The 13,959-nt window shown below is 45.9% G+C and overlaps 1 protein-coding gene across 7 annotated transcripts in view; it reads right to left on the reverse strand.

Moving 5' to 3' along the window:
- Nucleotides 1-13,959, reverse strand: part of MCF2L (MCF.2 cell line derived transforming sequence like) — a 121,811-nt gene that overhangs the window by 38,633 nt on the left and 69,219 nt on the right. For all 7 annotated transcript variants that reach the window (XM_007668693.2, XM_007668691.2, XM_007668689.2 and 4 more), the window contains 2 exons: nucleotides 9,940-10,023; nucleotides 3,142-3,256 (listed from right to left, as the gene is read on the reverse strand). In XM_007668693.2, the coding sequence (XP_007666883.1) occupies nucleotides 3,142-3,256; nucleotides 9,940-10,023 (199 nt within the window). The remainder of the gene's footprint in view (nucleotides 1-3,141; nucleotides 3,257-9,939; nucleotides 10,024-13,959) is intronic.

Genomic DNA, 13,959 nt, shown 5'->3' on the forward strand with positions numbered 1-13,959 from the left:
TGTAAATTGGGGATAGAGATCGTGAGCCTATACTGCGACAGGGACTCTGTCCGCCCTGACTTGCTTGTATCCACTAAAAGCACTTAAAACAGTGCCTGGCACACAGTAGGCGCTTAACAAATACCATAAAATTATTATTATTCTAACAGAGCTTGGGGTGGATACACTGACAGACCCCTGCCTCCATTAGAGGAAAGACACCCATCGCCAAAGAAGTTCTTAAGGCGGGTAGGTGATGAGCAGGGAAAACAACAGGAAAATTATCCACATACATGTCAATTTAAGGCCTGTCTCCGCTGCTAGATCGTATGGTTCTCGAGGAAAGGGATTATGTCTACTTACTCTGTGTAATCTCCCTAGTGCTAAATACAATTGCCTGCACAGAGGAAGCACTCAATAAATACCACTGCCCTGCACAGAGGAAACGCTCAATAAACACTCTTTGTCCTGCATAGATGAACTGCTCAATACCACTGCCTTACATGGAGGGAAAGATCAATAAATACCACTGCTCTGCACAGAGGAAGTCTTCGATAAATACCACTGCCTTGCATAGATGAACTGCTCAATAAATGCCACTGCCACTGCCAAAATGCTCAATAAATACCAATGGTTGCACAGAAGCAGCGCTCAATAAATAATACCACTGGCCTGCAGAGGGGAAATGCTCAGTAAATAATACCATTGGTCTGCACAAAGGAAGCGCTCCATAAACAACATCACTGGTCTGCACAGAGAACACGCTCAATAAATAATACCATTGGTCTGCACTGAGGAAGCACTCAAATACCATTAGTCTGCACGGAGGAAGCACTCAAATACCACTGTTCTGCATGCAGAGATGAAGTGCTTAATAAATACCATTGCTCTGCATCATCATCATTAATCTTTCCACAGAGCACTGTACTAAGCACTTGAAGGAGTACAAGGAGTACTTGAAGGAGTAGAGAAGCAGTGTGGCTCTGTGGAAAGAGCACAGGCTTGGGAGTCAGAGGTCATGACTAGCTCTGCTGCTAGTCAGCTGTGTGACTTTGGGCAAGTCACTTCACTCCTCTGTGCTTCAGTTACCTCATCTGCAAAATGGGGATTAAGACTGTGAGTCCCATGGGGGGCAACCTAATCACCTTGTAACCCCCCAGCGCTCAGAACAGTGCTTTGGACATAGCACTTAAATGCTGCTATTATTATTATTACTACTACAATACAGCAGAGTTGGCAGACACATTCCCTGCCCACAACAAGTTTACAGCCTGGGAAACTCTCAATAAACACCACTGCTCTGCAGAGAGGAAGCGCTTAATAGATACATGGATCGATTGCTTGAATACTCCCGGAGAGGGGGAGATCATCAAACAAAGCCCTTTTACATGGATTGTTCCAGACATGGGCAAAGGGAATTCCCTCATTTGTTGGTCCAGCCCTTTCAATGGTATTCAGTGAAGCGGCGAAGCAGCATGACTAGAGAAGCGCCGTGGCCTAGTGGATCAAGCACGCGACTGGGAATCAGAAGGACCTGGGTTTTAGACCCGGCTACGCCACATGTCGGCTGTGTGACCTTGGGAAAGTCACTTCCCTTCTGCGGGTCTGTGACCTCAATCTGTAAAATGAGGATTAATAGTGTGAGCCCCAAGTGGGATAGGGACTGGGTCCCACCTGATTAACTTGTATCTACCCCAGGGCTTAGGATAGTTTCTGGGCACATAGTAAGCGCTTAACAAGTGCTGTAACTGTCATTATTAGTGAGTGCCTCCAATGTTTAGGGCACTGTACTAGGCACTTGGTCTCCGCCTTCGAGGATCTCGTAAATCCAAAGGATCTGTCAACACTATCTTTTCCCTGCAGTGCCAGGTGTGTGATAATTGAGTGCTTACTGTGTGCAGAGCAGTGTACTAAGCGCCTGGAAAGTACAATTCGGCAACAGACAGAGACAATCCCTATCCAACAACGGGCTCACCAGTCCCAGGGGAGCGACAAGTCTTAGCCCAATTGCCTCCACTTCCAACCCTAGCATTCTGACAGGGCAGACAAGACTCCAGTGACTGTTCCAACAAGAGGCACCTGCCATCTGGGAGGTGAGAAGCGCCGTGGCCTAATGGATAGAGCATGGGGCCTGGGTTCTAATCCCAACTCTTGCCAATTGCCTGCTGTGTGACCTTGGGAAAGTCGCTTCACTTCTCTGGGCCTCAGTTTCCTCATTGGAAAATGGGGACTAAGACTGTTAGCCCCAAGTTGAAGCAGCATGGCTTAGTAGATAAAGCATGGGCCTGAGAGTCAGAAGGACCTTGCTCTAATCCTGGCTACGCCTCATGTCTGCTGTGTGACCTTGGGTAAGTCAATTCACTTATTATTCTCTGTGCCTCAGTTACCTCATCTGTAAAAAAAAAAAAGGGGATTAAGAGCTCCTTGTGGGACAGGACTGTGTCCAATCTGATTAATTTGTGTCTACCACAGGGCTTAGAACAGTGCTGGACACATAGAAAGCACTTAAGTACTACTGTTATTATTTCATGGAGTGTTTCCAACCTAGTTAGCTTGTATCTACTCCAGAGTTTAGCACATAGTAAATGCTTAACAACTACAATAATAATAGTAATAATAATTATAATGATGATGATGATCCAAGTGGTCTTCTCCAAGCCTAGCAGAAGAGTTTGGTCCTAAAATCCATCTCTCCGGTCCACAGCACCAGTTCAAAATTCACCAGCCTCACCAAACCTCTTGCCTGTCTTCCATGAATAAAACCGGTCTTTATTAAATGCCTACTCTGTGCCCGGCACTCTGCTAAGCGCTGGGCTAGATACGACACGATCAGATGGGACGCAGTCCCTGCCCCACACGGGTCACACAGTCTAGAAGGAGAACTAGTATTTTAACCCCATTTTACAGATGAGGAAACCTAGGCCCAAAAAAGTAAGTGACAGCAGACACCTGGCAACTGAGGATTCCTGATTCCCAGCCCAGGCTTCCCGGGTCCTGTCAAATTCAAAACGATCCGCTCCCGAATGCGGTTTTCAGATTGACAGGATTTCGGTGTTTCTTGATGCTTAGCTAAGATCATCTCTTCTCCCAAGTGCTTCAGACTGTCGTAATAGGTAGGATGCGGCCGAGAAAAGCCAGTGGCTCTTCAACTCGAGACTGTACCTGGGTACGCTGGTGAGATAGGTGAGGACGTTCTGAAATTCTCTCTCGGGGATCTCCCCAAAAGCTGGGTAGTCGGGGAAGGTAATAACCGGACATCCATCTTGTCCCCGTCCACCTGCAAGGGAATAAAGAAAACGGATCCCATCAAGTCAATCCGAAGCAGTTCACTACCACCCCAAAGGTAACCAAAATCCAGACAAGCAAACATGGGTGCAGACAAGGGAGGATTCTTGCTCAATCAATGGTATTTATTGAGCGCTCACTGTGTGCAGAGCAGAGCACGCAGTGTACTAAGCGCTTTGGAGAGTCCAATCCAATGGAGTTGGTAGACACGTTTCCTGCTCAGAAGGAGCCTCCAGTCCAAACAAGCCCCAGCCACTTTCCTCTCCACATCGCAATGATACTGCGACTCATTTTTTCACTTCTTGAGAAGCAGCATGGCCTCTAGTGGCTAGAGTCCGGGCCTGGGAGTCAGAAGGACCTGGGTTCTAATCCCAGTTGTGCCACATGTCTGCTGTGTGCCCTTGGGCAAGACACTTTGCTTCTCTGTGCCTCAGTTCTCTCACCTGTAAAATGGGGATTGAGAGTGGGACAGGGACCGTGACCAACCTGATTAACTTGTATCTACCCCAGCACTTAGAACAGAGCTTGGCACAGAGTAAGCACTTAAAAAAGCCATAATTATTATTACTTCTCCCTTTGTGGCAGACACCTAGTAGCAGAGTGGGATGGATCACCTTATTGAGAAGCAGGGTGGCCTAGTGGATATGGCACGGGCCTGGGAATCAGAGAGTCCTGGGTTCTAGCCCCGGCTCCACCACTTGCCTGCTGTATGATCTTGGGCAAGCCATTTAACTTCTCTGTGCCCCAGTTGTGTCATCTGCAAAATGGGGATTAAGACTGTGAGCCCCATGTGGGCCAGGATCCGTGTCCAGCCTGATGATCCTGAATCTACCCCAGCGCTTAGAACAGGGCCTGGCACATAGCAAACACTTAACGAATGCCATAATGCCATCAGGATTGGGCCTAACCTCAGACTGAACTGTCCTCACGTGAACGGAGATACGACCCATGTCTATTTTGGTTGTTTTGTGTGTTTTTTTCCCGGCCTCTCACCTATTCTTGGTCCCATCAGGGATTAAGAATGGAAATACCCGCAGGAAGGGTATTGTTATGCTATTTCTTGACTTCCTAGGAATAAGCACAGACCTAGATATGTCTTCAAATTCCCTGTCGGCCGGATACCCGGGACTGGAAGCCAAGATATCCAGACTAGTTTTCCCATAGACATCTCCTTAATGTGTCCAGCAGAGTGCTAGCGTGCAGCAGATTTTCATTTGCAGCACGGCCTAGTGGATAGAGCTAGGGGTTGGGAGTCAGAAGGACCTGGGTTCTAATTCCGCCTCTGCCAATGGTCTGCTGTTGGATCTTGGGCAAATCATTTCACTTCCTCTGTGTCTCAGCTAGCTCACCTGTAAAATGGGGATTAAGACTGTGAGCCCCACTGAATTGTACCCTCCCAAGTGTTTAGTTCTGTGCTTGGCACAGTAAGCACTCAATAAATTTGATTAAATGAATGAATGAATGTGGAACAGGGACTGTGTCCAACCTGATTAGCTTGTAGCTACCACAGTGCATGCCATTTAATAAGTGTGTAAATACCATCATTATTATTATTTTTATCAAGACCAAGTAGCAGTAGACAAGTGGAGGAGCCAGGATTTGAATGCAGTCTGCAGCAGCGAGAAGCAGTTGGGGAAGAAGCATGGGCCTAGGAGTCAGAGGACCTGGATTCAAATCTCAGCTCTGCCAACTGCCTGCTGGATGACCTCGGGAAAGTTACTTCACTTCTCTGGCCCTCAGTTTCCTCAACTGTCCCACATGGGGCTCAAGGTTTTAATCCTCCTTTTACAGATGAGGAAACAGGTACAGAGAAGTAAAGTAACTTGCCCAAGGTCACACAGCAGGCAAGTGGCTCAGTGGGATTGGAACGCAGATCCTCTGACTCCCCGGCCCATGCTCCTTCCACTAGGCCATGCTGCTTTTCAGGAAATGAATCACAGCAAAGAAATTCCATCATTGTAGGTCTGAGTAGTTTTACATGATTTTAGATGCCCAGATCCAAACACAATTTTCACCGCGTGGCATATTTAATGGACAACGTCATCTTGAAGCAAAATGACTTCTCTAAACATTGTCTTTTGGACACGGGAGCAGCATTTCACATAAAATGTCCTCCAGAGAATTGTATATACCATAAAGTGGAGCAAATGTCAAACAGAGCTGGAGTTTAGACAATTTGGAAAACCTAATGGGGAAGGAGCCAATTTTTATGAGTGTGAACCCAGAATCACAGTAAGAATAACAGAATAACCCTTCCATTGGGATTGAATGGGAATTTTGAGCCCCTGCAGATTTTAAATATTATGCCACGCTATTCTAGATTTTTCTTCATAAGGACATGAGCTGTAAAAGCAGGTTCTTTAAATAATAATTGGGATGTCGAATCAGAATAATCGGAAGCAGCGTGGCTTAGCGGAAGAGCACGGGCTTGGGAGTCTGAGGTCGTGGGTTTGAATTCCAGCTCTGCCACTTGTCAGCTGTGTCACTTTGGGCAAGTCACTTCATTTCTCTCTGCCACAGTTCCCTCATCTGTATAATGGGGACTAAAACTATGAGTCCCACATGGGACAACCTGATAATCTTCTATCTAGTCCAGCGCTTAGAACAGGCCCACACTCTTTCCTCTAGGCCACGCTGCTTCCCAAAGTGAGTTTCCCAATAAGAGCCTGTCCTATGAATTAATGATTCAAAGCATAACAGGGAATCAATTTCCACATCCAGGAGGGAAATGGAATGAATAGGAGAAACTAACCCCTCATTTCCTATTGATTCAATGATTTTTTTTTTATGGAGTTTATTAAGCGCTTGCTGTGTGCCAGGCACCGTTCGAAGTGCTGGGGGAGAGACAAGATAAGCTAGTTGGACATAGTCTATGTCCCATATGGGGCTCCCAGTTGTAATCCCCATTTTTCAGATGAGGTAACTGAGGTCCAGAGAAGTGAAGTGACTTGACCAAGGTCACACAGCAGACAAGTGGTGAATCTGGGACTAGAACCCAGGTCTTTCTGACTCCCAAGCCCGTGCTTAACAAATACCATTAGATTTAAAAAAAAGGTTGGATGCTTACAGTGCTGTTCCGTAAAAATCAGCAATGGTAATTTATTGGAAAATTAGAAAAGTTATAAGGGGATAGATGTCAGTCTGGGGATCATTTCTAATTTCTCCATTCTTAAAACTGGAAGAGTTCAATTTGTCCGGATTGGGAGGGGCTTGGGCTTACATCCCAGGCAGTGAATTTGCCTCTAGACTGGAATTGCCTTGTGGACAGGGAACGAGTCTACCAACTCTGTTGGATTGTCCTCTCCCAAGCACTTAGTTCAGGACTCTGAACACAGTAAGTGACGTTCAGTAAATACCAGTGGTTGATTGAGTGAAAGTGAGAAGCAGCAGGGCCAGTGGAAACAGTCTGGGCCTGGGAGTCAGAGGTCCTGGGTTCTATCCCCGGCTCCGCCACTTGTCTACTGTGTGACCTTGGGCCAGTCACTTCACTTCCCTGGACTGGCCACTTCAATTTCCTGTGCCTCAGTCACCTGAGCTGCAAAATGGGGATTAAGACTGCAAGCCCCATGTGGGACATGGACTATGGCTACCTTGAATCTACCCTAACATTTAGGACAGTGCTTGGCACATAGGTGGGCAGGGATTGTCTCTGTTGCTGAATTGTACTTTCCAAGCGCTTAGTACGGTGCTCCGCACAAAGTGCTCAATAAATACGACTGAATAAATGAAAAATAAGCACTTAAATACCATTTTTAAAAAACCCAAAACCTTGTTATTTAGGCAGGGAATCAAGAGCGTAAATTACCCATATCTCCCTCTAATGAGATACTGAAAGGAAATGGACTCCCCTCTCAAGTGATCATGACTCAAGGAGAAGTAAAATATATTGTCACCAACCTGTTCCCTTTAAGGAGAGACCAAGGGTCCGCTTGCTTACTAAACAGTGTGTCATCTTTCTAATAACTTTCTATTTATATGATGCTTAATTTTCATGATCTAGGCCTTTGGAAATTGTCTCCCAGAAACAGAATTTTGTGGGGAGAGATGGTAAGCTCATTGTGGGCAGGGAATGTGTCTGTTTATTGTTATATTGTACTCTCCCTAGCACTTAGTACAGCGCTTTGCACACAGCAAGTGCTCAATAAATACAACTGAATGAATGAATAAGCGAGGAACTCTATATTTGGAATCCAGTCTCCAAGCTGCAGAAATCAGGAGAGGACCCAGATCAGTGATTAAACTATTTAGGTTACCTGAATGAACAAATGAAATATAAAGTCTCTTTGGCAGTACTTCACATGGAGGAATTAAATTGGAAAAAGACCAAGGAGGATTTGGAAAAATATCCAAATATTTAGATTCTACTTTTGAAGGAACCTTGCTGGTGTGCATACGCACACATTTAAGCATCATCATTGCCTAGTGGAAAGAGTAAGGGCCTGGAAGTCAGAGGACCTGGGTTCGAATTCTGACCCTGCCACATGCCTGCTGTGTGAACTCAGGCATGTCACTTCTTTGGGCCTCAGTTTCCTCATCTGTAGAAGGAGAATTAAGATTGTACACCCCATGTGGGACAGAGACTGCGTCCAACTGATTATCTTGTAATCCAGGCACATAGTAAGCACTTAATGAAAATCATTGAAAAAAACAAAAACAAACTCCAGTATTAGGGTGATATTGTCTAAGGCCAGTGAGTTGTTTTTTTTTTTATTTGAATTTCTAGAGAAACAGCACTGATTCAGTGAGGCAGTGTTAAATGCCGTTCTTTGGAATTCTGCTGAACATCTAAAGTAACTACAGTTAACTCATCGATAACAACCCTTCTCCCACTTGACTTGGGACATTGTCACCTCTCTGTATTTCTAGCCAAACACCCTTGGAAGCTTGACTTAAAAGTACAAATATTAGAATTCAGAAAGCCTCCAATCCTTGGGCAAGTCACATAACTCCTCTGTGCCTCAGGTCACCTGTAAAATAGGGATTAAATATCTGCTAATTCAATGGTATTTCTGGTGCTCTTGCCTTGCACTGAGGACTGTTGGGAAAGATTGTAGATAGATTGTATGTCCCTCAAGGAACAAGGTCAGTATCTAATTGCCAACTGTGAATTCTTTCCCAACACTTAGAACAGTGCTCTGCACACGGTAAGGGCTTAATAAATACTAAATACTTAATACTAAGATAATACTAAATACTTAATAAATACTAAGCACCCCAGTGCTTAGTACAGTGCCTGGCACAAGGTAAGCCCTAAACAAATACCATGAAAGAAAAACATGTGAGGAGAATAATAAATAGCACAAGAACAGGGGACTAGCTAGGCTTCTTGTGAGCCGGGAACAGGTCTACTGTCGCAACGCCCCTCCCAAGCGTTTAACACCTTGCTCCGTGCACGCTAAGCGCTCAATAAATACCAGTGAGTGACTGAAAAGGGACTTTTCCCTGACAAGGATGCTAACCTGCAGAAACAGGCTGGAGGTGTGGAGGCAAGGATGGGAAAGAAATTGGCCCTGATGGGGAGGAAGCGGGGGTGGGAATCGTGTCTCGCTGCTTCACAGGTGTGAACATGAGCCAGACTCAGTAGTTGGGAGGAGCCCCATTCAGTTGTCATGGAAGGAAAGGGTGATAGCAGTCAGGCCCACGCAAGGGACAAACACAAGTTGCAACCTCCTACACAACATTCCGCTACACTCAAGCTTTCCTTTTTTAAAAAATTAAATGCTATTCGTTAAGCGCTTGCTTTGTGCCAGAAACTGTATGAAACACTGGGGTAGATATCTGAATGTGTGTACGCGCGCAAGTATTTGTTAAGGGCTTACTATGTGTCGAACGCTGTTCTAAGTGCTGGGATGGTACAAGTTAATTTGGTCAGACACAGTCTCTGCCTCGTGTGGGGCTCATAGTCTAAATAGGAGGGAGATCAGGTAGGTATCCCCATTTTACAGTTGGGTGAACTGAGGCACAGAGAAGTGAAGTGACTTGCACCAGCTCTAGCGGGAGTTGAAACCATAAGACGGAAATAGTAATCATAATAATCATGGTATTTGCCCTTACTAGATTCCAGGCACTGTACTAAGCGCTGGGGTGGATACAAGAAGCAGCGTGGCTCAGTGGAAAGAGCTGGTCTTGGGAGTCAGAGGTCACGGGTTCTAATCCCAGCTCTGCCACTTGTCAGCTGTGTGACCTTGGGCAAGTCACTTAACTTCTCTGTGCCTCAGTTACCTCATCTGTAAAAAGGGGATGAAGACTGTGAGCCCTACGTGGGACAACCTGATTATCTTGTATCTACCCTGGTGCTTACAACAGTGCGTGGCACATAGTAACTAACAAATTCCACATTATTACAAGAAAATCGGGTTGGATACAGTCCCTGCTCCACATTCTAAGCAGGAGGCAGAATAGGTATTGAGTCCCCATTTTACAGACGAGGAAACTGAAGCCTAAAGGAGTTAAGTGACTTGCCCAAGGACCCACAGGAGGAGAGTGGTGGGGCCAGGATTAGAACCCAGGTCCTTCTGACTCCCAGGCCCAGGCTCTATCCACTAAGCCATGCTGCCTCTCTACCCAGGAGTTGGATAAGACTCAGGGCAACAATTTCTGAAGCGAACACTCTGATTCCATACTCAGAGTCGGCTGGCTTCCCTCTAACTCCCGTAGCAGCCCGGCCCCTCTTACCGGACAGATAAGCAAACTGCTTCTTCAGTTGGTCTTCAATATCAGCGGCACAGAGGGGGATGATGTCCTGGTGCATGATTTCATCTGAGGAGAGAGAGACAGAGGGAGAAAATAAACACGCCGTCCTTCCGTGGAAAACTTTACCTCATCTTCCGTAAAATGCCAAGTCTAGATTAGCCACACAGAGAGCGTCACACACATCCAGAAACACCTTAGGGTGTCACATGCCCAGAAAAAAAATAATAAATGAAGTTTCCATCTAAGAAGGCCCTTCCTCTCCAAGAGAAGCTGAAACTGGACCCTCAAAAGGACCCAGCACGTAGTAGAGGAAGTAGCAGGGGTGAGGAGAGAGTGTTCGTGAGCGAAAACCTGTGGGCACACTGCCAGTCAATCCTATTTATTGAGCACTTACTGTGTGCAGAGCACTGTACTAAGCGCTTGGGAGAGGACAGCAAAAAAGAGACATATTCCCTGCCCACTGTGGGGTTACAGTCTGGGGGGGAGACAGACATTAACACACAGTGAGCTCCAAGGGGAAGGAGCTGGGCCTTTCCACGGTTTTCTTTTTAAAGTGATACTTGGGGATTTTCCCAAAGAACTATGCCCCTCCCCCTTACCTCAACCAGAGTCAACTCACTTTTCAAACCAACATATGCCTATCCGTAATTTATTTATTTATACTAATGTCAGTCTCCCCTTCTAGACTCATTGACTCACTGTTGTTTCTAGTCTCACTGAGGGCAGGGAATGTGTCTGTTTATTGTTGCAGTGCACTCTCCCCAACGCTTAGTAGAGTGCCCTGCACACAGTAAGCTCTCAATAAATTCAATCGACTGACTGACGAGTGGCCAATTAGAACCCAAGTCCTCTGACTCCCAGACCTGTGCTCTTTCCCCTAGGCCACGCTTTTTCCAACAAGAGAGATTGTCTAAAGTTACTGCAATAGGAATAATAATACTTGTTAGATTTATTAAGTGCTTATTATGTGCTAAGTGCTGGAATAGCTACAAAACAATTAGATTGGATGTAGTTCCTGTTCCATGTTTGGTTTGCAATCTAAGGAGGAATAAGAACCCCACCAAAACCACACCATTTTACAGATGAGGAAACAAACACACTGACCCTAAATCCCACAGACAGCAAGTGATGGAGGTGGGATTACAACCCGGGGGCTCCTGCCTCGACAATCCTACTATCCAAGAGAATACGTTGGAGCCTATCCTTAATGATTAATCCTTCACCGAGACTCTAACGAACAATAACAATGGTGTTCATTAAGCGCTTAAGCGCTTACTATATGCCAAGCACTGTACTAAGCCCTGGGTTAGATACAAGATAATACGGTTGAACACAGTCCCTGATCTACTTGGGGACCGCAGTCTAAGTCATCCTAACCTCAGAGACATCTGTCAGCAGTTGAGATTTTTAAAATTTAAAACAACGCCCTGATAACCCTGTTGATAGGAATTTAAGGGTGCTCTTGCTCCCCTCAAATTTGGATGGATCACTTTTCAATCTAGGTATTTGGTTCTCTCAGCACTGCTGTCTTTCACATTTTGGAAAATCATCCAGTGTGAAGCCATGCACGAAAGAGACTATTCAATAAAACACTGGAGAGGAGCCAAGACATTATGCTGGCCCCAGAAAAAAAGGTCTAGCAATTCCCAGAAGGAGTTCTGGGCCAGCCAGGCACCAAACCTTCAATCACTTATATTTATTGAGCATTTACTGCATGCAGAGCATTGTACTAAGTGCTTAGGAGAGGACAATCCAACAGAATTGGTAGGCACGTTCCCTGACCACAGTCTGTAATCTCATTACTATGACAGTAATAATAATAATAATAATAGACTGTAGACTGTAAGCTCATTGTGGCAAGGAACGTGTCTGCTAATTTTGTTCTATTGTGTTCTCCCAAGGGCTTAGCACAGTGCTCTGCTCATAGTAAGTGCTCAATAACTTTATTATGGCATTAAAATGCTTACTACGTGTCAAGCACTGTACTAAGCTCTGGGGTAGATACAAATTAATCAGGTTAGCTATAGTTTAGGAGCTCACAGTCTCCCTCTTTGTTGGGTACTGTTGGGTAGGGATTGCCTCTATTTGTTGCCAAATTGTACTTTCCAAGTATTCATTCATTCATTCAATAGTATTTATTGAGCGCTTACTATGTGCAGAGCACTGTACTAAGCACTTGGGATGAACAGGTCGGCAACAGATAGAGACAGTCCCTGCCGTTTGACGGGCTCACAGTCTAATCGGGGGAGACGGACAGACAAGAACAATGGCACAAACAGCGTCAAGGGGAAGAACATCTCGTAAAAACAATGGCAACTAAATAGAATCGAGGCGATGTACAATTCATTAACAAAATAAATAGGGTAACGAAAATATATACAGTTGAGCGGACGAGTACAGTGCTGTGGGGATGGGAAGGGAGAGGTGGAGGAGCAGAGGGAAAAGGGGAAAATGAGGCTTTAGCTGCGGAGAGGTAAAGGGGGGATGGCAGAGGGAGTAGAGGGGGAAGAGGAGCTCAGTCTGGGAAGGCCTCTTGGAGGAGGTGATTTTTAAGTAAGGTTTTGAAGAGGGAAAGAGAATCGGTTTGGCGGAGGTGAGGAGGGAGGGCGTTCCAGGACCGCGGGAGGACGTGACCCAGGGGTCGACGGCGGGATAGGCGAGACCGAGGGACGGCGAGGAGGCGGGCGGCAGAGGAGCGGAGCGTGCGGGGTGGGCGGTAGAAAGAGAGAAGGGAGGAGAGGTAGGAAGGGGCAAGGTGATGGAGAGCCTTGAAGCCTAGAGTGAGGAGTTTTTGTTTGGAGCGGAGGTCGATAGGCAACCACTGGAGTTGTTTAAGAAGGGGAGTGACAGGCCCAGATCGTTTCTGCAGGAAGATGAGCCGGGCAGCGGAGTGAAGAATAGACCGGAGCGGGGCGAGAGAGGAGGAAGGGAGGTCAGAGAGAAGGCTGACACAGTAGTCTAGCCGGGATATAACGAGTACTGTACTGTACTGTACAGTGCTCTGCACACGGTAAGCACTCAAAAAATACGACTGACCTGAATGAATGTTCCATGTGAGGCTCACAGTCTTACTCCCCATTATTCAGATGAGATAACTGAAGGTCAGAGACGTTAAGTGACTTGGCCAAGGTCACACTGCCGACAAGTGGGTTAGAACTCAGGATTAACTTACTGTGGGGAGGGAATGTGTCTCCTGACTCTGTTGCATTGTACTCTCCCAAGAGTTTAGCACAGAGTAAGCACTCAATAAAAACCACTGATGATGAACCAGCCATGAGTTTATTCGGGAAGGATAATGGAATGTTCTCTCCAGGCCTGGGCTCAAATAAGATCCTGCCCCTAGTGAAAAAAAAAATATATGGTCCGCCTTCGTCATCATGAACTATAGTAACTGACCTCAAAACCACAAGTTTCATTTTCTCACTTCCCCATCATGGTGCTTGAAAAGATGCAGACTCCATATGGCCAAAAACTGTGGTTCCAAATAGAAGAAACCCAAGCCTTCCCTTTTCTTTTGAGTGCTGACCCATGAGGAAAAAGAAAGTATGGGTTGGGTTTTCCCAGTGACATTTGGGCCTGAAAATGCTATTTTTTCCCCTTAATGGCATTTAAGGGCTTTCTATGTAATAATAATAATTACAGTATTTGGTAAGCACTTACTCTGTGCCAAGCACTGTAGTATGCGCTAGGGTAAATACAAGATAATCAGATTCCACAGTCTAAGTAGGAGAGAGAACAGGCATTGAATCCCCGTTAAGTGACTTGCCCAAAGTCAAACAGCAAATAAGTGACAGAGGCAGTATGAGAACCCAGGTCCTCTAACCCCCAGGCCCGCGCTCTTTCCACTAGGCCACACTATGTGCCGGGCACTGTTCTAAGAGTCAGGGTAGATAAAAGATGATGAGGTAAGACACGGTCCCTGTCCTATATGGACCTCCCAGTCTTGATCCCCACTTTACAGGCGAGGTAACTGGGGCATAGACAAGTGAAGAAACTTGTCCA

Source organism: Ornithorhynchus anatinus, chromosome 20, assembly GCF_004115215.2.
Source record: "Ornithorhynchus anatinus isolate Pmale09 chromosome 20, mOrnAna1.pri.v4, whole genome shotgun sequence".
Classification (NCBI taxonomy): domain Eukaryota; kingdom Metazoa; phylum Chordata; class Mammalia; order Monotremata; family Ornithorhynchidae; genus Ornithorhynchus; species Ornithorhynchus anatinus.